This window comes from Canis lupus, chromosome 13, assembly GCF_003254725.2.
Source record: "Canis lupus dingo isolate Sandy chromosome 13, ASM325472v2, whole genome shotgun sequence".
NCBI lineage: Eukaryota > Metazoa > Chordata > Mammalia > Carnivora > Canidae > Canis > Canis lupus.
The window spans coordinates 4,871,048-4,894,941 of NC_064255.1; the positions used below are offsets into that span (position 1 = coordinate 4,871,048).

At 40.1% G+C, this 23,894-nt stretch overlaps 1 protein-coding gene and 1 long non-coding RNA gene across 9 annotated transcripts in view; one reads left to right on the top strand and one right to left on the bottom strand.

Moving 5' to 3' along the window:
- Positions 1 to 701: 701 nt before the first annotated feature.
- LOC112662099 (uncharacterized) lies at positions 702 to 7,182 on the bottom strand. Of its 2 annotated transcripts, none has more exons than XR_003138211.3 (2): positions 7,120 to 7,182; positions 702 to 956 (listed from the first exon to the last, which is right to left on the bottom strand). It is a non-coding gene; the product is annotated as an uncharacterized LOC112662099 (long non-coding RNA). The 2 variants fall into 2 exon arrangements; XR_003138210.3 differs by lacking the exon at positions 7,120 to 7,182 and adding an exon at positions 6,066 to 6,357.
- The window catches only part of FZD6 (frizzled class receptor 6), a 40,893-nt gene continuing 23,372 nt past the window's right edge, over positions 6,374 to 23,894 (top strand). Inside the window, exons 1-2 of one of the 7 annotated variants that reach the window (XM_025450425.3) lie at positions 6,374 to 6,553; positions 7,440 to 7,775. In XM_025450425.3, the coding sequence (XP_025306210.1) occupies positions 7,599 to 7,775 (177 nt within the window). In that variant the 5' untranslated portion in view covers positions 6,374 to 6,553; positions 7,440 to 7,598. Of the gene's footprint in view, positions 6,554 to 6,778; positions 7,103 to 7,193; positions 7,339 to 7,439; positions 7,776 to 8,606; positions 8,662 to 23,894 lie in introns of those variants that run through there. The other 6 variants (XM_049093306.1, XM_025450427.3, XM_025450428.3 and 3 more) reach the window with 6 other exon arrangements.

Sequence of the window (23,894 nt, forward strand, 5' to 3'; positions counted from 1 at the left end):
CTTTGGTAACAAGTGGATGTTGTGGATGTTGGCCTTCCTAATAGGTGTATGGTGGTAAATTGTTGCTTTTACCATTTTTATTTCATTTTTGTCCTTTGCTGTTTTATATATACTACATTGTGAAATTTTTCTTCAGAATATTTTTATAAAAGTAATATATATTCAGTAAGAGTAGCCTTTGCACATCAGCCTCTGCCTTAGACTCTATTTATTCCGATCAGTCACAAGGGACCCAATGTCAATAGTTTCTTATAGCTCCTTGGAAATATATCTTGTTATCTCTCTGCTCCATCTCTGACATTCCTCCCCACCACCCCATGCTGATCTCACCCAACTTAAATATAGACCTGCCAATTGTGTCTTTGGTTAAAACCAATTGAAATTTATTTAGGAAAACATTCTATAACTTTCATATTTGTCTTGTAACTATAATAAGCTCTGAGAACTGCTTTTATAATCTCAAGTGTCTATGGTTGTTCAACTGTCCACATAATTCTTAGTGTCATTTTTGCTAAAATAGATTTGTTAATCAAATTAAAATGCAAGTTTCTTTTATCCAAGGTTTTTACTGAAATGAAAATATTCTACTCATGAAGTTCCTGTTTAAATCATCTTTCTCTCTTTTTAATAAAATACCATCCTTAAGGTTATAATCCATTCAATTTGAGCAAAAGTAGAGTCATTTAAGCAAAAGGCATGTCTTAGCATTAAAATGAGTGACCATCCAGAATCTTATTTACAAAGAGACCAAAATTGACCCACATTTGTTGTTTGTTTTGAGGCAAAATTGGTATACAACATGAGTTTCAGGTATACAATATTGTAATCGTGGCTTTAGTTGTCCATTAGCAGCTTCATTTGGAGGCTGAATTCACCTTGAGTGTGGATTTTCACTTTTGGATATAGCAGTGAGAGAAAAAATCCAGCCCATGGGAGAAGATAATGAAGAAGACTTCCTGATGGAAAGAAATTCCTCATCATAAATGGAGAAGGGGCAGGCCAAGTACTATGGGAGAAGCATTTCTTCTTCCCGGGGACTCCCCACTTCCCACCTCCCCCCTTCTGCCTCCAGAAGGAGGCAGAAGGAGCCTCCAGGTTGGAGAAAAGCAAGGGACAGAGATGGGGAGAGCTTATACTGGCTTGAAGATGTGTGCAGTAAGGAACTTGCGTATCCATACTGCCCAGCTCTATTGCCCCTCAAATACACACCTACATACATCTACACCTACACACATAAATGTCTTGAGTTTTGTTAAAGTTATACAAACAAAAGTTAACTAGTTCTACAAAGTGTATTATTAATAAGAACACAAGTCGGCAGCCTCCCCTTCCACTGTTCCCCCTTTCTTAGTTGAAATCAGCTCTTGCGGTTGTTATTAACTGCCTCAAATTCTGAGTTATTCCATTTCCCTGGTCTCCACTATACTATTTTCCTCCTTTCAGGAAAAGTACAATTTTAGAGGTTCTTTAAAAAAAAACATAAGATTTAAAATATAGAATTAAAGCTGTAGAAAGGTCCCTCAAGTTTAAGCTTCATTAGCTTCAGGGCAAATCTCTGCCTCTGCCTTCAAGCAAAAATACACAAGATCTATTGTATTAAATTATCCCGTAGCTCCCTCTAAACATTCACATGCCATATTTGGTACGTCAAATCTCTTTATAATGTTATATTCATGTTGCTCCTCAAAGTCCACCTCTTATATAACATTTTTCTATTGAGCTGCAAAAATAATGTTTCTTTAATTCCACTTTCTGTAAAATTTAATTTATATTTTCCTTTGTCTCCCAGTAACACATACTTATCCCATTTGTTTTTAAGACAATTAAAAAGATATATTAAGTCATTAACAGCAGATAATGCACAATTAGGGGTAAAGTTAGTTTTGCATATCAAAGGAAATGAATTTAGCTATTATTTATATTACTAAATTTGAGACGGAAGTCCTTTCTCCTAGATGCTACAAGCTTTAGAGGAAAATAATCATTTCTAATATTGGACTTAATACAACTGCTTTGCTAGAAAAAAAGGATAAGATATTCAATATTAAAGGTGACCAGATGGTAGGTATTGAAGTCTCTAAAAGTAAAATCAATCACAGTAAACTCATAGGTACAAAATATAATTCAAAGTGTTAGTAGAGCTGAAGCTGTTTTTCTTTGGCATTATGAATCTTTTTATTTGCAAATGACAATACCAGAGCTCCAAAGACACAATTTTACACATCAAACTGTTATTAAAAATATGTAGCTCTTTCCTGCAGTGTCATGTTACTACTGAAATTTTTATTTCCCAGTAATATCGAAGGTAGTCATTAGAAGGTGCATTATTTCTAGCCAACCATAATGGATTCAATCACAGCAAAAGGTTAATGGCTCTGCCTACAGATGCTGCAGCAATTAGCTTTTAGAGCAGGGAGTGACAGGCCATGCACTTCAAGTGAAAGTTTTTAAATAAAGGCTATCCTCTACTTTGTGTTCATAGACTCCTCCAAATTAAGTCAGTAAGCCATCGAATTCACACGTGTTACTTGGAGGGACTGCAGCCACAGGCAGAGCAGAGCGTTCAAGGGTTAGGCAAACAAGAGTTTGGGAGGGAATTTCAGGAGGGAAGGAACCCTGAGAACCTAAGTTCCTTTCTCCTTCTGTTGCTTTCTTTGCTCGAGCTCACCCAGCCTCCTCCTGCTGGGGTCCCCCTACTGCTGTTTGCTCTCTCCACTCCTAATGCCTAGGCATCAGGTCAAGGATTACAAGTAGGTCTACCTACATGATGTGGGCAGACTCCAGGCAAGAGTACAAAGGACACCGTAATCCATGTCTACATACCAAAAAGCCCTAAAGAAAGCTAACAAAGTGTTAAATAAAATATGTTCTGCCTCCCTACCTTTATCACAAAATTAAAACAATTTTAATGTATAAAGCTATATTTTAATGAGTAGGCAAATTACCAAGTTCAAGAAATGTAATTATTATTATGTGCATCTGCTTAGCCTGGTGATGGGCCAGAGATGTTTGGATAAGTAATAAAATAAAAACTTAATGCAATTTACCAATGGTATATTTACTCTATAAAATTTATATTCTTCTCTTCATTTTAGTAACATCACCTAATTTTGTTATTAGAATCATGGTTTTCATATAATCAGTGTTCTATTAACAACAATGCTAAATTATATAACTTTTCTGAGTTGTTATAGCCCTTGGAACTTTTGAACTTAATTCAGAGAAACTTTGTCCTGCTAAGGCAGTAGCAACTGAAATATTCATCAAAGTCTTAAAGCAATACTTATTTTAGAAAATGAAGAAATAGAGTTTCTGGTCTGGGGATGGGAAAGCCTGAACTCTTAATTGCAGAATTTCTGGAGACTCGTTATGGACACGTCTAAGAGTGAAAAACCGCACGGGGACCCAGTCTTCAGGGAACTCCCACACCTTGAGCTTTACTTCCTGAAGGTCTACCAGGTTCTGACAATAACTGGTGGAGAAAAATCCCCTCACATTCCTACCAGGGGAAGGAGGAAAAATATCGTATTGAAATATGCCTGAGCATTCTGTTCTTCTTAATAAGACTTGAGAAATTATCTTGCCAAAGCTTAACCTATTGGGATTCTTTCTATCAGAGCTTAACTGACCTGAGAGAAGAAAAATACCTGACCCCTCTCAGCCCACTCCGGGGATATTGTCCCACCTGAGAGGAATATAAACTGATGAGCTCTTGTAAAATTCACAGGCTCCCTAAAAGACTGAGACCTAATCATAGATCTATGGAATGTTTCCCTACTCCACTCCCGCCCAACACCACATCACTGAAGCCTCATTTACCACTATTCTTTTTCCTGGTACATTGTGTCTGGCTTTCAACAAAAAGTTACAGGGGGTAGTACAATGCAGGAAGACTCAATCTGAAGAACCAGAGCAAGCCTCAGAACCAGACTCAGATATACAGAAATGTTGGAATTATCAGACCAGAAATCTAAAATAACTACTATTAATATGCAAAGGGCTCTAAGGGAAAAAATAGCATGTAAAAACAGATGGGTAATGTAAGCAGATACAGGCACACCTCAGAGACACTGTGGGTTGGGTTCCAGACCACTGCAATAAAGCAAGTCAAATGAATGTTTTGGTTTCCTGGTGCATATAAAAGTTATGTTTACACTATGCTGTAGTCCAGTAAATGCGCAATAGCATTATGTCTCAAGAAACAATGTACATACCTTAATTAAAAAATACTCTACTGCTAAAAAATGCTAACCTGGTCTGAGCTTTCAGTGAGTCATAATCATGGATCATAGATCACCACAACAAATATAATAATAATGAAAAAGCTTGAAATAAATGGAGAATTACCAAAATATGGCACAGAGACATGAAGTGAGCAAATGCTTTTGGAAAAATAGTACCAACAGACGTGCTCAAAACAGAGACAGGTGCTGGGGTATGGGGCAAGTCCAGGGCTGGAAGCCTGTACAAGGTGTGTATGTTGGAGGGTGCAGTTACTTTTGATCCGGGGCCCACAGTCTCCCTCGCCCAGACATTCTGTCACCGTCCTTGTCCTGCTTTGTTCACTATGAACAGAATAGAGAGTCCAGAAATATATCCATATAAATATAGCAACTCATCTTTGACAAAGGAGAAAAGACAATACATGGAGCAAAGATCATCTTTTCAACAAATAGTCCTGGAACAACTGGACATTCACATGTCAAACAATAAATCTGGTCACAAATCTTACACAAAATCTTCACAAAAAAATTAACTCAGAAGAGATTATAGACCAAAATGTGAAAAACAAAACTATAAAACTGCAGGTGCCTAGGTGGCTCTCATTGGGCTCTGTGCTAGGTGGAGAGTCTGCTTCTCTCTCTCCCTCTGCCTGCTGCTCCCCCTACTTGTGCACTCTCTCTCTCTGTCAAATAAATAAAATCTTAAAAAAAAAAACTCAACAATTATAAAACTCCTAGAAGATAACATAGGAGAAAATATAGAAGTCCTTGGGTTTGATGATGACTTTTTCTATACAACACCACAGGCATGATCCATGAAAGAAATAATTGATGGACTGGACTTCATTAAAATTTAAAACTTCTGCTCTACGAAAGACAGTGTGAAGAGATTTTGAAGATAAGCCACAGACTGGGAGAAAATATTTGCAAAAGATATATCCGATAAAGGATTGTTTTCCAAAATATACAAAGGACTCTTAAATTCCAACCATAAGAAAACAAACAGCCCACTTTAAAAACTGGCCAAAGACCTTAACAGAAACCTCATCAAAGGAGATACACAGATCACAAATAGTGTGTGAAAAGATGTTCACATCGTATGTCATCAGAGAAGTGGAAATTAAAACAGCAATGCGATTCCACTGTGCTCCTATTAGAATGGCTGAAATATAGAACATTGACATCACCAAATGGTGTTGAGGATGTGGAGCAACAGGAACTCTCGAACTTTGCCATTGGGAATGAAAAATGGTAGGACCCTTTGGAAGACATTTTGACAGTTTCTTATAAAACTGACTTGGTATTTGCCCAAAAGAGTTGAAAACTTAACATCAACACGATAACTTACTCACAGGTGTTTACAGGAGTTTTAGTCACAATCACCAAAACTTGAAACCAACCAAGGCCTCTTTCAGCAGGTGAATGGATAAATAAACGGTGGTACATCCAGACAATGGAATTTTATCCAGCACTAATGAGAAATGAGCTATGAAGCCACGAAAAGACACTGAAGAATATTACTAAGTGAAAGAGGCCCAATCTGAAAAAACTACATATTTTACAATTCCAACCATATGACATTCTAGAAAAGACAAAACAATAGAGACTAAAAAAATCCTTATGTTCCTTATGTCTTACTTAGGAAGAAAGGAGGGATTAATAATAGGTGAGATGATGTGAGGCATAGCTAGTACTAAACACTAGACTGACTTCTAAAGTAGTTCAACTATTAGGGTTCTTGTGGGACCTGCCAGAGCTAGAAGTGCACCTGTGCCTCAGGTGGGTGGCTGGACGCCCAGAATTAACAAAAGGGATTTTTTTTTGGGGGGGGGGGACAGTTACCCAGGAAGTCACCCACTTTCCAACCAACTTGGACAACTGACTTCACGGAGCAAATCTGCCCCCTTCGAGAATTCTTTTGTGTCCTGAAATCCGAAAGGGAGTGGGTTCTCTTCAGGGATCTCTCAAAGGCCCTTGGAGGCCGAAGCCCTCTGGCCCGGGACAGCGACACGCGGGGCACAGCCGTGCGGGGGCGGCCGCGCGGGGCGCACAGCGGGGCCCGCGGCCGCACACGGTCCCTCATGGGGCGCCGCCCGGCCGCAGCGCAGGCGGGGCCGGGGGAGGGCCGGGGGAGGGCCGGGGCCGCCGCCGCCGCCGCCGCCGCGAGCCCAGACCTGCCCGCCCGACCTGGCGGCGCAGTCTCGCGGGATCGCTCAGCCCTCGCTCCGCGGGCCGCTCCGAGGCAGCCGGAGTCGCGACGCCTCCCGGAGCGCTCTCCGGGCGCGGTGGGCGCGGTGGGCGCGGTGGGCGCGCGTGGCGGACGGCGGGAGGTGAGGCTCCTCGGCCGCGGGCTGGGGGCAGGTGCCCCGGGGGCGCGGCGGGCCTCGGGGCGCAGGTGCGGGGGCGGCGGGGGCGGGCGCGGGGGCGGGGGGCAGGCCCGAGTGTGCGCAGAAGTCGGGGAGCGGCTCGTGGGGACGCGGGGCAGGTGCGGGGGTGGGGCGGGTTCCCGCGCCCGGAGCTTGGCCCCGGGGGGGGGGTGGGGTTGGGGTGCGGCTGGTCGGCCTCGGGGGCCCGCAGCCCTTCCTCCCCCAGGCACCCGTCGCCCTCTCGGCCCCCCTTTGTTCCTCTTCCCTTGGGCGGGGTCGCTGCTCGCCCCAGCCCGGGAACGCGACCTTCGTCCCTCCGGGAGGAGTCCTAGACGGCTCGCTCTAGCCGGGCGCGTGGAGCCGCCAGCGTTACTGCCCGAGGCCGCCGCGAAGCCGGGCCCCTTGGAGCCCCTGAAGAGTTTAGGGACTCGCTAGGTCCTCAGGAATTTCCCGGGGACTCGGCTTTCTAGTGCGCGAGAAGATACCCGACAGGGCCCCTCGGAGTCGACCACGGTAGATGCCTCTCGTACCCGCCGCTTACTCCCGAGCCCCGCGCGCTTCTCCCCCCTTTTGCTCGCCGCCGCCCCCGCCCCCGCCCCCGCCCCCGCGGTCTCCGCGCGCTCCGGGCGGGCCCCGCGTTCTACCGCCGGTTCCCTAGAGACGGGGCTTCCTCGACCAATTAAACCTTCTGCGCGAAAGCAGGTGGGAGACTGTCAGGAGGGGACGGACTTTTCCGTCGTTTCTCCAGGGTTAGTTACCGACGGTGAAAATCTTAACTCTGCACTTCGATGTCCACGTGGGAGCTGATGACCGGGGTTGCAGAATCACTTCTCTTGGTTGTTTCTTACAGCGATTGACCCAGAACTCATTTCAGGAAAAGAGCTTCTCCTTCAAAATGGCCAAATGATGAAAGAGGAATCTGAACATTTTATTTTCGGATGGAAATCTGAGAATGAAGAGATCGAGCGATTAATCCAAGCCATGTGCTAAAACCAGGAAGTTGAAGAAAATGGAAATGTTTACATTCTTGTGGACGTGTGTTTTTCTACCCTTCGTAAGAGGGCACAGTCTTTTCACTTGTGAACCAATCACTGTGCCCCGATGTATGAAAATGGCCTACAACATGACGTTTTTCCCTAATTTGATGAGACATTATGACCAGAGTACAGCTGCTGTGAAAATGGAGGTGAGTATTTCTTCGTACATTTGTAGAGAAATAGTTTATGTTATGCCCTGGAATAAACTATAAATGTGACTTTTTTTTTTTTTTAAACGCAGTAAGGGATTTCTTTGGTTGTGCACAAGTCATATTTTGAATACATCCTTTAATTAGTTTCCCCTACTAACTTATGTTTTGTGTAGATTTGTGGCCCTTGTTAGTGGATTTGCTTAAGATACGGTTTATTTTACATGAGGTGTAGCGATGATTTTGCAATATCTTGCTCCTGGCAAATATTTTGCCTTGCTGAATCAACTGTGGTGGTTCCTCTGGAAATGTGAATTCTGAATTTTTCCTAATTCATTGAACGTATGTTCTGTATTGCCTGGATTAAAAGTGCTTGAACTACATACGTATATTTTCATAAGTAGTTATAATGTTTACCTGGCACAGTTTTTCTGAAACAAATCAATTACCGGAAGACTCGGGAGCTATAGTGTTTTTTTTGCTAAAAAGTGACTTTTGTAAAAGCATAGCACTTAAGTACTCTTTTTAGGATACCTGTAGCTTAATTAAAGTGTTTGATTTGCATTCAATTAAAAGAAACCACATCTGGGGAGGAGCAGAGTGACACTAAAGACTGCCTTAGGTATTTCTGTTACCTGCCTCTGGTTTAGAGATATGCAGATTGCCAGGGATGTGTGGGAAGAAAGTTACCTGTAGAGACAGGAACCTGCCCTACTGCACAGATCTGTTAGGTTGATAAGTGTCATGAAGGAAAGAATACAAATATTGTAGTTTTTCTTCAGAAGCAGGGTCCAGCGGTGGTAAAGGCTTTTTTCCCTCATTTTCCCTCAGAATGTTGCTAAGAGATGAAACTCCTACAATTTTAATATAGATAATAATTTAAAAGGTGAGTAGATTTAACTTTGTGCATTCAAAAGTCTTCTACTGTTGTTTAGTTGAATAGTTTTTCAACTACCCCATTGGATTCAGGTCAAAAAGAGCTGAGCATTTAAATACTAAGTACATGTACTTTAAAAGGATACTATGAATTACATTATGGTAATCTTCCAGTGGTTTTTCAAACCAATGCAAGAAATCATTTGAGCACTGAGCAAATAATGCAGCGATACTTTCATTGATTAATCAGAACCATTTTGATAGTTTAATCTGAGCAAAATAAAGTATGTAATGAGTACCTTCAAGGAATAGGAGTACCTTCAAAGAATAATTATATCATTCATCTTTTCTCTGATAATATGTTTTATAATTCATGTCTTATAGAGTTCTTTAAAATATTTTTGTTTTTAAATCTGATTTCCTTTCTGTATAGTAGCTACAGTGTTTAAATTATAACAGTGGCCTTATAAATTTACGTCATTTGGAGTTCATTATCAGTACCATTGTAGAGAGAGGGGAGAGATGCATCCTTGCTATTAAATCCTGTAATTTCAGGATGAGAAGAACTACATGTTGTCCCACATGTCTTTTAAAAAACAATTGTTTCTGATTAAAAGAAAAAGTTGTTGGGCAGCCTGGGTGGCTCAGTGGTTTAGTGCCACCTTCAGCCCAAGATGTGATCCTGGAGACCAGGATCGAGTCCCACGTCAGGCTCCCTGCATGGGGCCTGCTTCTCCCTCTGCCTGTGTCTCTGCCTCTTTCTCTCGCTCTCTCTCTCTCTCTCTCCATGTCTCTCATGAATAAATAAAATCTTAGAAAAAAGAAAAGAAAAAGAAAAAGTTGTTTTTTATTTACCTAGCTTCTTTTTTTCCCCCAGGTAGTTTTGTGTCTGAACATTATGAAGGCATTTTTGTTCTTACCACCTTTATTTGATTGCTGACATTAGCAACCTCATTATATAATCTTCCCCATATGCTAAGCGTTTTCATAGACTTTACTGTTAAGTTTTATTCTATAAAATCATGCTTCAGTAAGTTTAAGGACATAAGAGAAGGAAGCCATCAAGCAGTTGTTTAATACAGCATTAAACTACAAAACAGGAAAAGGACACGGAAAAGCAAAGAATATAAACCTTTGTCAGACTGTAAATCCCTGTGTATTCTTTTATTTTATTTTTTGTCCATGGTGTTGTGCTTTTGCTAGTGCCCCATCCATATTTGTCCTTAGCCAGAGACATTCTCTTTTAGTTCCTATAATGAATGTCCAAAATCCTATAATTTGAGAGTTGTGACATTAAATATCATGCAGAGCTGCTTAATCTTTTTTTGTACCATTGACCTCTTCTCAGAATAAGAGAATGATTTAAAATTTAATTTAGATGAGTAGCATTACAAAGGAAACCAATTATATCGAGATATACTTCTGTTTATAGCCCAGATCAAGAACCCTGAACCCTTCATCATATAGGTAAAGGAACTGAAGCTCAGAGAAGTTATAATTTGTTCAAGGTCTGAGACTAGAATCTGACAAAGTCTTCTCTGTCAACATAGACCAGATGTCTTCTTTAAGTGTTTTTTAGCCTTTGGCCTTATTGGATAAAAAAAGAAAATATTTCCTAAATTCAGAATGTGATGTGTTAATTTCGGTCTTTGCTGCTTCTTTGCAAATTTCGTTTCTACAAAAATTAAGCTGGGAATTTTTTTTTTTTAACCTCTATTCAGACCTACTTCTCTTTCTTCTTCTCATCTGTGCCATGAATGCAGAGTCTCCTCACAGTTTTCACCAATTGCTCTTCTCTGGTGATTTTATTAAAATGCAAATCCACATGGTCCATGTTGGGGGTGGCATTCTTGACCATTTCCCTAGAGCTAGAAGAATAAACCTAACTTTAGTGTGGCACTCAAGGCTCTTCATATGCAACCCTGCCTTCCTGTCCAGCTTCCCATCTTGTCCCTTCAGCTGTTACTCTCTGCTTCAGCCAAACTGACCTGTTTGTAGAAGTCACATCAATAGTACTCTCTCACTTCTGTACCTTTGTACACATAGTATCCACTGCTTCCTCGGCTCTCTACCTCTCCTTCACCTGCTCAGTTTCTGCAGCAGTGCCCAGTGAAGCCTTTTTTCACCTTCCTCCGAAACATAGGTAATCTCACTTCCTACACTTTGATGGTACTTAAAATATACAATGGTCCTTATACATATTAGTCAGTATTGCAGTTAGTTATGTGGCTCTCACTAGATTGCAAGTATGTTGAGAGGAAGGATGGTGTTTATTTTTTTTTTCAATTTTAAAAAAATTATTCATGAGAGAGACAGAGAGGCAAAGTCACAGGCAGAGGGAGAAGCAGGCTCCCTGTAGGATCATGCCCTGAACCGAAGGCAGATGCTCAACCACTGAGCCACCCAGGTGCCCCTATTCATTTTTTTCCCCCTAATTCCTAGTATAGTGCCTCAGAGCGTGGTAGATGCACAGTAAAAACTGAATAAAGAAAAAAGGTGGTGTTTCCTGTTCTAATAAATCAGCAAAGAGAATTTTACCTCCAAATCTTTATCTTCTACCTCTATCATCTGCAGTATCCAAGAGAAGGAAACTGATAGTTTTAGGTGGTTTACGTATCACCCACTCTTGTTCTACCTGAGCCTAGTTCTAATAAAGTGTGTTAGTTGACATCCTCTGTGTTCTTTCTGATATTGGCATGACGCATGTTTCTTAGAATTAACTTAAACTTTATTTTTGGGGCACCTGGGTGACTCAGTCAGTTGAGTATCCGACTTGGTTTTGGCTCAGGTCCTGATCTCAGGACCAGGGGATCGAGCCCCACATAGCTCATCGGGGAGTCTCCTTGTCTCTCTTTCTGCTCCTCCTGCTCACACAATCTCTCTCTCCCTCTAAAATAAATAAATAAATCTTTTAAAAAAAAAGATTTTTCTCTTTAACCTTATTATTATTTATTTATTTATTTATTTATTTATTTATTTATTTTAAAGATTTTATTTATTTGACAGAGAGAGTAAGAGAGCATACAAGCAGAGGGAGTGGCAGGTAGAGGAATAGGGAGAAGCAGGCTCCCAGATGAGCAGGGAGCCCAATGGTGGGGGGCCTGATCCCAGGACCTCAGGTTCACGACCTGAGCTCTGAAGGCAGATGCTTAACCGATTGAGCCACTCAGGCACCCAACCATTTATGTTTATATGGAATGAAAGAATTCATCTTTTGATTGGCACATTGTATTATAAACCATATGTCTCAGATTTTTTTTTTTCAAACGTTGTACTATAGTCAAATACTAAATCATACCTGCATATAGCCTGGCTTTTTCTTAAAAACAAAAAAGCATTTTATAACTTCTCTAAACTACAGACTGGGTTTTACACCTCCAACCCCATTGCTTTCAGTTCCTGCTGGTCCATGTTGCGTTTCCAGTGTTCACTATGAATTAATGTTAGGAAGAGGGATTGAAGAATTATCAGCTGATCATGGCAACCAATTGTGCTTTCTTAGCTGCCAAGAATTCCATACATCAACAGATCTCCCTCCTCTTTTACACCTTAGTTTTTATTTTGTGGCTATCCTGTCTTATACTACTAGAGTTCATAGCATCTGTTGTCATTGCTCATCTGTGATTATATGAGATGGTTTAGAGTAGTGATTCTCAAAGTTCAGTTCATAGACCAGCACCTCTGAGCTTGTTAGAAATGCAAGTTTATGGACCCCATCCCAACCTAATGAATCATGATCTGGGAAGTTAGAGCCTAGGTAGCTGTTTTAACAAGCTAAGTATTTCTTATGAACATTAAAGTTTGAGACCCATTGGTTTAGAGCAAGGAATGTAAACTTTCTGTAAAGGACCAAATAATGAATAGTTTTAGCTTTGCAGACCATACAGGCTGTCACAGCTATTCAACTCTGCAATTGTAGCAAAAAAGCAGCCATGAACAGTATGTAAACAAGTGAAGGTGGATGTGTTTTCAGTAAAATTTTATTCACAAAAACAGGCAATGGGCCATTTTTCCCCAGGTTTGGACAAAGTATGGTTTAAAGTATTTGAAAGTGTTCTTAAGGATTGTACACACAGAGTATTGTAATAAGTAAACATTATTGGGCATTCTTGTTAATATATTACCTGAGCTATATGTTATTTACTTCCCACATAAATTTTTCTTAGGCCAGATTTATCACAGAGCACTGACTGTGATATTCTGGTTCTTTGGTTTTGTTTCAGAGGTTGCTTGAAATGAGGGACTTCAGATTTTTCTTTTATTATCTGAAGCTGAAGTCACTTGTATTTCAAAGAGTTAATTTATAATTCTGAATAGTAACTTGGCTCGGTAATGAAAAGGATGTTGTACAGCCTAACTCTCCCAAGTAGAAAAACAAATGGCTGCTGGTTTTCCATTGTGCTCCTTTTTGTTTCATATCTAGACCATTGTTTCCCAAATTGTGAGGTTGATGTCCCATGAGAGAGTGATTTCATCCAGAAAGAGCTGAGACTGATCTAGGGAAAATGGAAACAGGAATATTGTATTTTTCTTTTTGAATTGCCTTCATTGAGGTCTACGCAAAAGCAAAGTTATGTATTGTGTTTGGAACAGCATGTGGTCTCATTCTACTTTTGAACCGTCTAAAGGGAAGTAAGCCAAAAAAACAACAACAACAAAAAAAACAAAAAATGCTTTCCTTTCCACCTGTTAATATGGAGCACTAAAATGTCTCTCTATCCAATTAAAAATAAAGGGATGGAGAAAAACTATATAAACAAACTTCTAAGGAAAAAAAAAAGACTATTTCTGCTGGGCAGTGGTTTTTAAACATTTTCACTTTCCTGCTTGTAGAAGAGTCCAGCAACCCTTTCATTTCCTCTTTATTCTCTCCTCTTATATCCCCATATGCAAGGGAAGAAAATGTTTAGTTGACTAACTTTTGTTTTTCAGGAAAGACTTTCTCAAAATAGCTGTAACTATTCTGAAAATAAGTCGAGTTATTAAAAACGAGACATATTCAAAAGTGTTCCAAGTCAGTGTGTGTATGGAGGCTGCTGTTGTGTTTTGTTTGTTGTGTAAATGTAGAACTCACAAACTTACCTTCCTTTGTGATGTAGTGTTGCAGTAATAATGTAGGAAAGATGTTAGGGTTCAAAGCTGAAAAGCCAAGAAAGAATTCCTGAGACAACTTTGGTGCAAAAAGGTGGTTTTATTAAAATATGGGGACAGGAGCTGTGGTCAGAAAGAGCTGGGGGGGGGGGGGGCGGGGGGATGGGAGGGGGCTTGAGGAGTGGCCCATTATGTACTTTCAAGTTGGGAATGGGTTAGGGAGAGCCTAAGCCTCCCAGGTATTTTGGAAACAAGGTTTCCAGGACCCTAAGGGGGCTAGCTATTGTTGGGGAAAGGTCATTTTTTACTGTTTAATACAAACTCAGTCATGAGACTCTTTAGAGGTGTATCAGTGGGTCCTATGTGTGCTCAAAGGATGATTGCCAACATGTATCTTGGGGGGCGGGTAGAGATAAAGGAAATTTCTAAAGGAATTTTTATATGTTAGAGTAGACTTACAGGATTCCTGGGGGTCGGACTAAGGTTGCCTTTTGCCCTTAGCAAAATATTAACATTGAGGCAGCTAAGTCCCTAGAGGAATGTCATTGACTATTTTAAGGACTTATCAGTGAGCTATAGGTAGTAAGGGAATTTAATAATTTCTCTTCTGCCTTTGTTTCCCACTCAGTAGTAGGAAAGTACTGAGTGTTTCTGCATCTGCAGATTCAGGGCTAGGCCGGTATGTGAAGAGAGAACAGTACTTCTCCTGGGAGGCGCTGCTGGGAGGCACAAGGTTCCTGCAGGCTATTCCTTGATATTCCACGGTCTAGGATATTACTAGTTCTGCCTGCAGGAGAGCCTGTCCACAAGGAGACATGAGAAGACTGTAGCGTTGTGGTTATTTCCTTTCCTTGAGAATGTGACGTAGTGAAACCTTAATGTGACATATAGATGATGAAGCCTTAGTACTCTGGTTTGTATATTTGTCATTAATATTTGTTGAATGTGTACCTGAATGTGTAGTTTCCCTGGAGTTAGAGTTTTTCTAAGCTACAAGTTTTAAATTAAAAAATTGACTCTTGGGGTGCCTGGATGGCTCAGTCAGTTAAGCATCTGCCTTTGGCTCAGGCCCTTGATGGAGCCCCTTGTCTGTCTCCCTGCTCAGTGGGGAGGGAGTCTGCTTCTCCCTCTCCCTCTGCTGCTCCCTCTGCTTATGTGTTCATCCTCTCTCTTTGTCAAATAAATAAATCTTTAAAAAAAATGGACTCTTTACTGGACAGATTCTTTTGTAGTGTCAACCAGTTATTGTCTAATTTCCAAAATAAACACTCTTTTGGAGAAATAATTAAAAAGTTATAATGCTAAGAACTACTTTAAAAATAACAAGCAAAAAAAAAAAATAATAACAAGCATTCCATTGTGGAAATAATGTAAATTCCCGCTTTTTATTCTCTTATGTTCCAGGCTCTACTTTGTATTATTTAAAGAAGCTCACTTGCCTAATACTGGTCACATTCATGAAAATAAGTGACGAAGTTTGCATCACTTTATTTTAATTTTTTTTTAAATTTTTTTTTAAAATTTATTTATGATAGTCACACACACAGAGAGAGAGAGAGAGGCAGAGACACAGGCAGAGGGAGAAGCAGGCTCCATGCACCGGGAGCCCGATGTGGGACTCGATCCTGGGTCTCCAGGATCGCGCCCTGGGCCAAAGGCAGGCGCCAAACCGCTGCGCCACCCAGGGATCCCGCATCACTTTATTTTATTGTAGTCCATTAACATTCTCATAGAATTTACTTGAGATCTCTGTAGCTACTTTATCAGTATTTACTCTCTGAGGTGTAAATATTGAAAGATCTCTTTAGATCTTTAGTGACTCTGTTGTCTAGGTAAGGCCTATCACTTTTTTTTTTTTTTAATCATTTTTTACACTTCACTTTCCTCCAATTCTCATTACCATCACTAGAAGTTAGCTTTGGTTTGGTGCTATTTTAAAATAAGGAGTAAAGCTTTTATCACTTCTTGAGAATTACTGTGTATTTTATCATGAGTAGAAAGCACAGATCCTGAGCTGAGAATCAGGTATTTTATGGCACTTGGTCTTGTTCAGTAATAAAGTAGCTGGCTTCCTTGCTTCCATGGGGGATTCATGTTTCAGCAAAGTGACAATTGCTTATATGTATCCACTTACTTTTAGCTTAGTAGTACAGGAGTCAAAGTATAGCTAAGATACTGGCACAGGTCCACTCTGCTTAGGGGTGGTAGCTTTATGTGTTTTTTAAAAAATCACAATATCTTTCTTCTTTTGATTGTTCTCTAGTAAAATTCTAAACCTAACTTTCTCTTCAGGATCTTTACAGTGCCACCAATTCCAGGCTTATATTATGGTTCCTTCCATCGTCATGTCATAGCTGGTATGTCATAGCATGGGAAGCTAGCTGGTATTTTTTTTTTTTTTTAGCTGGTATGTTTTAAGGAAAAAGACAGTAATATGGAAGAAGCAGGTGTTCTGAGAGTATAAGCATTTACTCATGCTACTTTCCCATGTCTTTAATAGCTGCTCAGGCCACTTAAAGATGGAATGCTATTGGGTATACCTGGTATCATGAGTGGGTGAATTAGAGAATACCCAGCTTGTGAGAGGTAGCTTCTGTGGTTATCTCTAGATGTCCCATAGTTGTGTCTAGTCCTTACCAGAAACTATTAGCAAAACCAAAATGGAAGCACCTTTTATTTATTTAGGGTTAATCTCCTCATTGGAATATATCTATGGCCTTAGCAGCTTTATGTCTTAAATATGGTGGGCCAACGTGATGTCCTATGAAGCAGGGATATGGTCAGAGTCTCTGATGATGAACTTAAGGCCCAGAGCTAATGTTACTCTGAGGTGGTGCTGCTCAAACTTTGAAATGTGCATGAGAACCATTTGAAGAGTTTGTGAAAATACAGATCACTGCTTCCACCCCCAGAATCCTTGAATCTGTAGGTCTGGGATGGAGAATTTGAATTTCTAAGAGGTCCCCTGGCTGCTGCTGCTTATTCAGGGAACATTCTTTGAGAACTACTGTTCTAAGGCAAGTTGGTAAAGATGTGTTGCTGTTCTTCCTAGATGAAAGTAAATGGCTTTGGAGGCAAAAAGTATTGACCAGATTAGCATTGGCCTGCATATGAGGTGCCTAGGCTGTACTAATTTGCTACAATAGAGATCATATCTGGAAAAAGCTTCTTAGCCATCTGTTTAAGGTTGCTTAAGACAATCTGTTAATAACACATTCAGTTGTGCTGGAGAGTCAAAATGGACAGGTGCTAAGAAGTACACCCCTAAATATGTTTTCAGTGCTGTTGCTAGTCTCTGAAAGTGCCTTCCCCTGCCCCCCACCCCCTTTATAGTTTTACTTTTGATTTTCTTTCATGGTAGAGGGAGACTTCTAGTGGTTTTTATTTGGCCCCTTCTACCATGATATTGTTTATCCACGAATCCAGTATGATGATCATGCTGTTGCTAAATACGGCTCTTTGAAGCATGCATGCATGGACTTGGGAAATTACAATGGATTGGGTTTGGGGTCCAACAAAGCCCCTGTCATAAGTCCATTTATCAGCTGACCTCCAGAAGCCCAATTTCTGAAACTAGCACATTGAATCTAGAATGAATACACCAGTATCAGCGTATCTTAGCCCTGTCTAATATTCTGTTCTTTCCTCCTCAATCCAACATACTCAGAAACCCAAATTTAAGTGAACAGTGTCTTACAAATAATGTATACTCCTCTTTTCCAGATTTGATTTTGACTTGACCTTCCCAGGGCTTGCTAGGGTAGAACTCTACTTATAGGTTGAGACATTGAAGGGTGATTGGCATGTGGTATGAAGCCATTTATTTTCTCTTACAATGTAAATCTTTCAGATGAGGAGCATCTGTCCCAACAGACAAGGGATGGGGGTGTGCTGAGGTCTTCAGGTTCAGAGAGCCTGTGTGAGTACTCTGAACCTTGTCTTGTATCCTCGCTTCAGATCTGGGGGTTCCACTGCTTCCAGATCACAATATTTCTCCATCTCATATGTAAAAGGGAAGGAAATTTAACTGATATAATTTGGCAACCTGCAAGATAAAACTGTGCATTTGGCTTTCAACTTCTTAAACTTTAAATCCTTTTAATCCTTGTATTTCATTCCACTCTTCTAACCAAGAATTGATGGATGCCAGTTTTCACTCTTTTCCTAAGGTAAACAGTACCCCTAGGAGCACTCACCTCAGCCCACAGTCCATGAATTCCTCACATTTTCCACACTTTCCGTACTTTTGGCTTCTCTGGCAGTAGCCACTCAGTTTACCTTTACTGGGCACATAATTCTAAGGCGTTCTGGGAATCTAAGTGATTTCAAGGATAATGCAATTAACTGGTATACCATGGGTTGCCAGATTTCTATCTCCAAATGCTGGCAGAGTGTTCACTGCTTTTGCCTCACTTAGGCCAGAAAACCAGTTCTGGGATTCCTCCTGTTTCACTGAGGTCACTTACAACCCATTTTTTATATAATTGCCATACCAGTCAGTCTTCTTGGTTGCAACCAGTAGAAACCAACCTGTACTAACTTAAACAGAAAATGGACGGATATTGGATAGCTTCTTGAGTCACTGGGGAGACCAGAGAACCAGATTCAGAATAGAGAGGGGAGCAAAGGGAACCGGGACACAGCTAAGATCATGCCATAGGATCAGTCTGTCACCAGTGCCAGCGCCATTGGATGCTTCTAGATCATTGTCTCTGGATACTTATTTTGACACTCTGGGCATTATTGATGAAATAATATGACTTTATCTGTTCTTTTGCATAGCCCTATCCCCAAGAATCACAACACTTGGAGCATCCAAATGGCCACTCTTAGATTACATGCCAGGTTGCATCCCTGCATCTCTTCTTAAGCTTCTGTAGCATCTCACCTACTTTAGGATTCCCCACATAGGGCTGCTGAGCAGATGGAAATGATAAGCATTCACTCCAGAGCTCAGTGTGAGACAGGATTATCTATCAACGAGAAAATTTCATTGTACCTACAGTTGTTTTGAAATTTATGTCCAACTCTGTTACTGAAGTCTTTGTTATCTTCTTCATAAACTTTTTGAGTCATAAAAATGTCCTTAGAGATTATCCACTGGTTCATCACTCTCATTGTACTGTCAAATGGCTTAAGCCTCCAACACAGAAAATGCTCTGCTAAGGTAGCACTAGTAGTTAATGGCAGAGCTAGAACTAGAATTAGAATGCTGACATTTTTTTTTCCAACAAAGGATTATATAAAATACTTTGCATATTTTGGTTCTTATCTTTTTTTATCATAATTTGACTTTGGTTGTATTTTAGAACAGAGGCATCGATTGCCTTCTTAATTACCCTCTTCTTCCTCATCTCTGCTGGTACTGATAGTAGCTACCACAGGATTTCTATGAAGGGCTAACCATTTCCTTTAAGGAGGCTACCTTTTATTTTTCTGAATGTTAAGACTATAATCAACTGGACTGTTTAGTTACTATTGAATAGTAGAATCTCAAAAGCATTGATATTTTATGTTGTGGTTAGTTACTGGATGAATTTCTGAGTCTTCTTTGAGAATGAAATTTGAAAAGAAGAAATTCATGAGTGAGACCATGAGGGCTCTGGTTTACTTACTGACACACTTGAAAGAGCTCTGTCACTAAGGGGGGAGAAAGGGAGGGGACTGATCAGACTAGAAGTTTGAATTGGTGCTCAATTCACCTATTTACATAGCACTTGTCCTGCTAAATATAAATACTAGTTTAATAATATGATGGAATTCAGAGTGTAAGATGATAGGCATAAGAAATGTCACAGTGAGCCAAGTTAGTAATTTTTCCATCTTGGGGTTTGGTTTCTGAGAAACCCAGGACATTTTATGGAAAACCATAAATGATTCAAGTTTTTGAGTTCAAATGATTTGGGGAAATCTGCTCATTCTATTTGTCTGTTTTCACCCAGTTGGGATGAGTTCAGTAACAGGCTAACTACCCATTATTTAAAGTGTTCTTATTTGGGGATCCCTGGATGGCGCAGCGGTTTGGTGCCTGCCTTTGGCCCAGGGCGCGATCCTGGAGACCCGGGATCGAATCCCACGTCGAGCTCTCGTGCATGGAGCCTGCTTCTCTCTCTGCCTCTCTCTCTCTCTCTCTCTCTCTCTCTGTGACTATCATAAATAAATAAAAGTTAAAAAAAAATAAAGTGTTCTTATTTGTTTAAAAAAAACTACCTGCCTCAGGAGGTACATGCACCATCTGATATGTGATAAACATAATTTGAGGTTTTATATGCTTTGATTATATGTCCTGTGAACATTTATTTTTCAAACTGAAGACTTTTGTTTCATGTAGATTACCAGCCCTCTTTTGATATGTTTTCCCCTTCATCCTTATTAGCCTTCTTTTTTTTAAGATTTTATTTATTTATTTATTCATGAGAGACACAGAGAGAGAGACAGAGACAGGCAGAGGGAGAAGCAGGCTCCATGCAGGGAGCCCGATGCGGGACTCGATCCCAGAACCCCAGGATCATGCCCTGAGCCAATGGCAGCTAAACCGCTGAGCCACCCTGGGATTCCCCCTTTATTAGCCTTCTTGCCAACCTTCTTGTAGTTTGGGGAAGGTAGTTGGATGAAAGTATAGTATCAGGGTTAAAGAGGACATACTCTGGAGTCGTATGGACCTAGGTTCACATCCTGGTTGTCAGTTGCTGCTTAGGGCACTCGATGAAAGCTGCTCTTAGAGCCTTGGTTTCCTTATCAGCAGAGTGGAGGTAAGAACATCTCACACAGGATTGTTGTAAAAGAATTGGCATATGAAAAACCACGATGTCTAGTTTGTGTCAAGTGCAACTCTGATTTATTATCAGTACCTATAGTATTGGTAAAAGTAACATTAGATAGCATTAGACAAGACACTTAAGTTCTAATTCAGGTTAGATTTGGGGATTTCAGTAATAACTTCAGTAAGCAGTTGGATTCTGTTTCCTCACTTTTAACCTGAACGTCTTGATTAGGTCAGTGGTTTTCAAACTCTGATCTCTGGAAGTGCTTTGAGGTCAATGGCAGGGAAGGGGAGGAGTGAGAGGTATCTCAGAGGGAGGGCTTCCTTTTCAGCTGGAGCAGCTGTGCTTTTATTTATTTAATATATTGGGCTTCTTTGTAATCTCTTTTTTAAAGAAAATCTTCCTTGGTAAAATACACACATACACACACACATTTTGAAAATAATAGACTTGAAAGTCCACTCAAAAGTCCCTTCCAAATCTAAAATTGATTTTTTAAAAAAAAGAGTGTATTTATTTGACAGAGCGATCACACAAGCAGGAGGAGGGGCAGAGGGAGAGGGAGAAGCAGATTCCCCACTGGGCAGGGAACCCGATATGGGGAGAGGATTGATCCCAGGACCCTGGGATCATGACCTGAGCTGAAGGCAGATGTTTAACCAACTGAGCCACCCAGGTATCCCCCAAATCTAAAATTCTTTATGTCTGTTAGTTTGCAACAGAACTTGAAAGTGGTCCACACTGGATCTGCCCTGAAGATGTTTTATTTGTCCTGTATGGTGTTTTAAATGTTCATTTATTAAAGTGCCAAAATTTAAAATTTGGAGATTTTACATAAAAATCTAGATCCTGTTTTCTTGTGAAAAATTGTTCTGACAAGTGTGTGCCCCCATTTTCAAATAGCAGTCTGCCAGAGTCGAATGGCAGCTGCTCCCAGTTGCTCCTACTGTCTTTTGCTCTCTGAATTTACCTGCGTAGTCTCTGAAGGTATTTGAGTGTTCAACATCTGACTTCTTGTCTGCTCATGGCATGAACACCATTATTGGATTAACCAGCGTTGGCATTCTAGAATAATTAAACAAAGGATGGGACTTGCCATATTTGCCCAGTAAGGAATTTACTTTAATGTAGCAGAAGTACATGTGTCACTTTCATTCTGCCTGCCCTTAAACTGGACAGTGAATAGTTCCTAAATGCTGACCATCAATTTATCCTAGCTAATAGAGAATGACTCCTGAGTTAGAATTTAACACAATGTATTTTAATTCTTTCTACTCTAGGATCTAATTAATAGGTACTCAAAAATTTTAGGAATAGGCTTATGTGGGGCAGTATATAGGGAAGTAAATGCTGCTAGTTGCCCATGCTTCTCCTTCTTCCACCTTAGCTCCAGAATGGATACTCATAGTCTAGACATTCTCCCCCTTGGGATAGAGAAAGTTGAAAAAAGCATTCTGTTTGTTCTCTAACAAGCCCTGTTAGGCAGCAAAGGATTAGTCTCAACATCATTCGTATAAGGGAGATATGGTACACCACCTGTGGAGGCCGTCTTTGCTCAGTCACTTGGCCCCGTCAGGACAGGGTGAACACTCCCCTGATCCAACATTCTCTAAAGCTCTTGTTCTTTAATTGCTGGGTGTGGGTTCTGTATGTGCCCTTTCAATCAGACTTGTTAATTGTAGTGTTGTAATCACATCTCATATTTACTTATTAATTTTTTCTGTTTGTCCTTTCATTTAAGAGGAAATAATGCATTGACATATCTCATTAAGATCATGGAATTTTCCATTTTCTTTGTAGTTTAGTTGCTTTTTACTTTATATATTTTATGCTATTTTATTAAGTGTATACAATGTTCAGCAATGCATTTTAAAGTCTATCTGTTGGTAATTTATCCAGATATCTGAATGGTTTTTGGTAGGAGATACTTAGTAGGTCACACTGCTGGAAAGTAGAAGTCCTCATTCTTTTGTTATTTTTTTTAATTTCTTACATTCCCTTAGTTGCTCAGTATCATGTCACATTTTTATTCTATTTTTAAAATTTTAATTCCAGTGTAGTTATCCTATAGTGTTATATTGGCTTCAGGTATACAATACACTGATTCAGCAATTCCATATGCCACTCAGTGCTCATCAAGCTAAGTGCACTTTTTAATCCCCATCACCTATTTTACCTATCCCCAACCCACCTCCCTTCTAATAACTATCTCTTTGTTCTCTATAGTTAAGAGTCTGTGTTTTTGGGGGGAGGATTGTCTTTTTTTCTTTGTTCTTTGTTTCTTTCTTAAAATTCAATTAACATGTAATGAATTATTGGTTTCAGAAGTAGAGGTCAGTGATTCATCAGTCTTATATAATACCCAGTGGTCATTACATCACATGTCCTTCTTAATTCCCATCACCAAGTTACCCCATCCCTCTACCCACCTCCCCTCCATCGATTCTCAGTTTGTTTCAAATGATTAAGGGTCTCTTATGGTTTGTCTCCATCTCTAATTTCTTGTTTTATTTTTTCTTCTCTTCCCCATGATCCTGTTTTGTTTCTTAAGTTCTACCTATGAGTGAGATCATGTAATAATTGTCTGTCTCTGATTGACTTATTTCACTTAGCATAATATCCTCTAGTTTCATCCATGTCATTACAAATAGCAAGATTTCATTTTTTTTTTTTTTGATGGCTGAGTAACATTCCATTGTATATATGTACCACATTTTTATCTATTCATCTGTCAATGGACATCTGGCTCTTTCCATAGTGGCTGTTGTGGACTTTGCTACTATAAACATTGGGGTGTAGGTGCCCCCCAGATCACTACATTTGAATCCTTAGGGTAAATCCCTAGTAGTCCAATTGCTGGGTTATAGGGATGTTTGTGAGGATATGGAGAAAGAGGAACCCTCCTACATTGTTGGTGGGAATACAAGCTGGTGCAGCCACTCTGGAAAACAGTGTGGAGGTTCCTCAAAAAGAGCTACCCTTTGTCTTGTCTTTTAAATTCCACATATGAGGAAAATCATATAGTATTTGTCTTTCACTGACTCTCTTATTTCATTTAGCATTATGCTCTCTAGATCCATCCATGTTGTTACAAATGGCAAGATTTCATTTATTTTTTATGGCTAAATACTATCCATTATATATGTAAATATATATGTGTGTGTGCATATGTATACACACGTATACCACATCTTCTTTATCCATTCATCAATCAGTGGAGACTTTGGCTGCTTCCATAATTTGGCTATCGTAAATAATGCTGCAGTAAACAAAGCAGTGTGTATTCAAATTAGTGTTTTTGTATTCTTTGAGTAAATACCCAGTAGTACAATTACTGGATCATAGGGTGGTTCTGTTTTTTATTTTTTGAGGAACCTCTATACTGTCT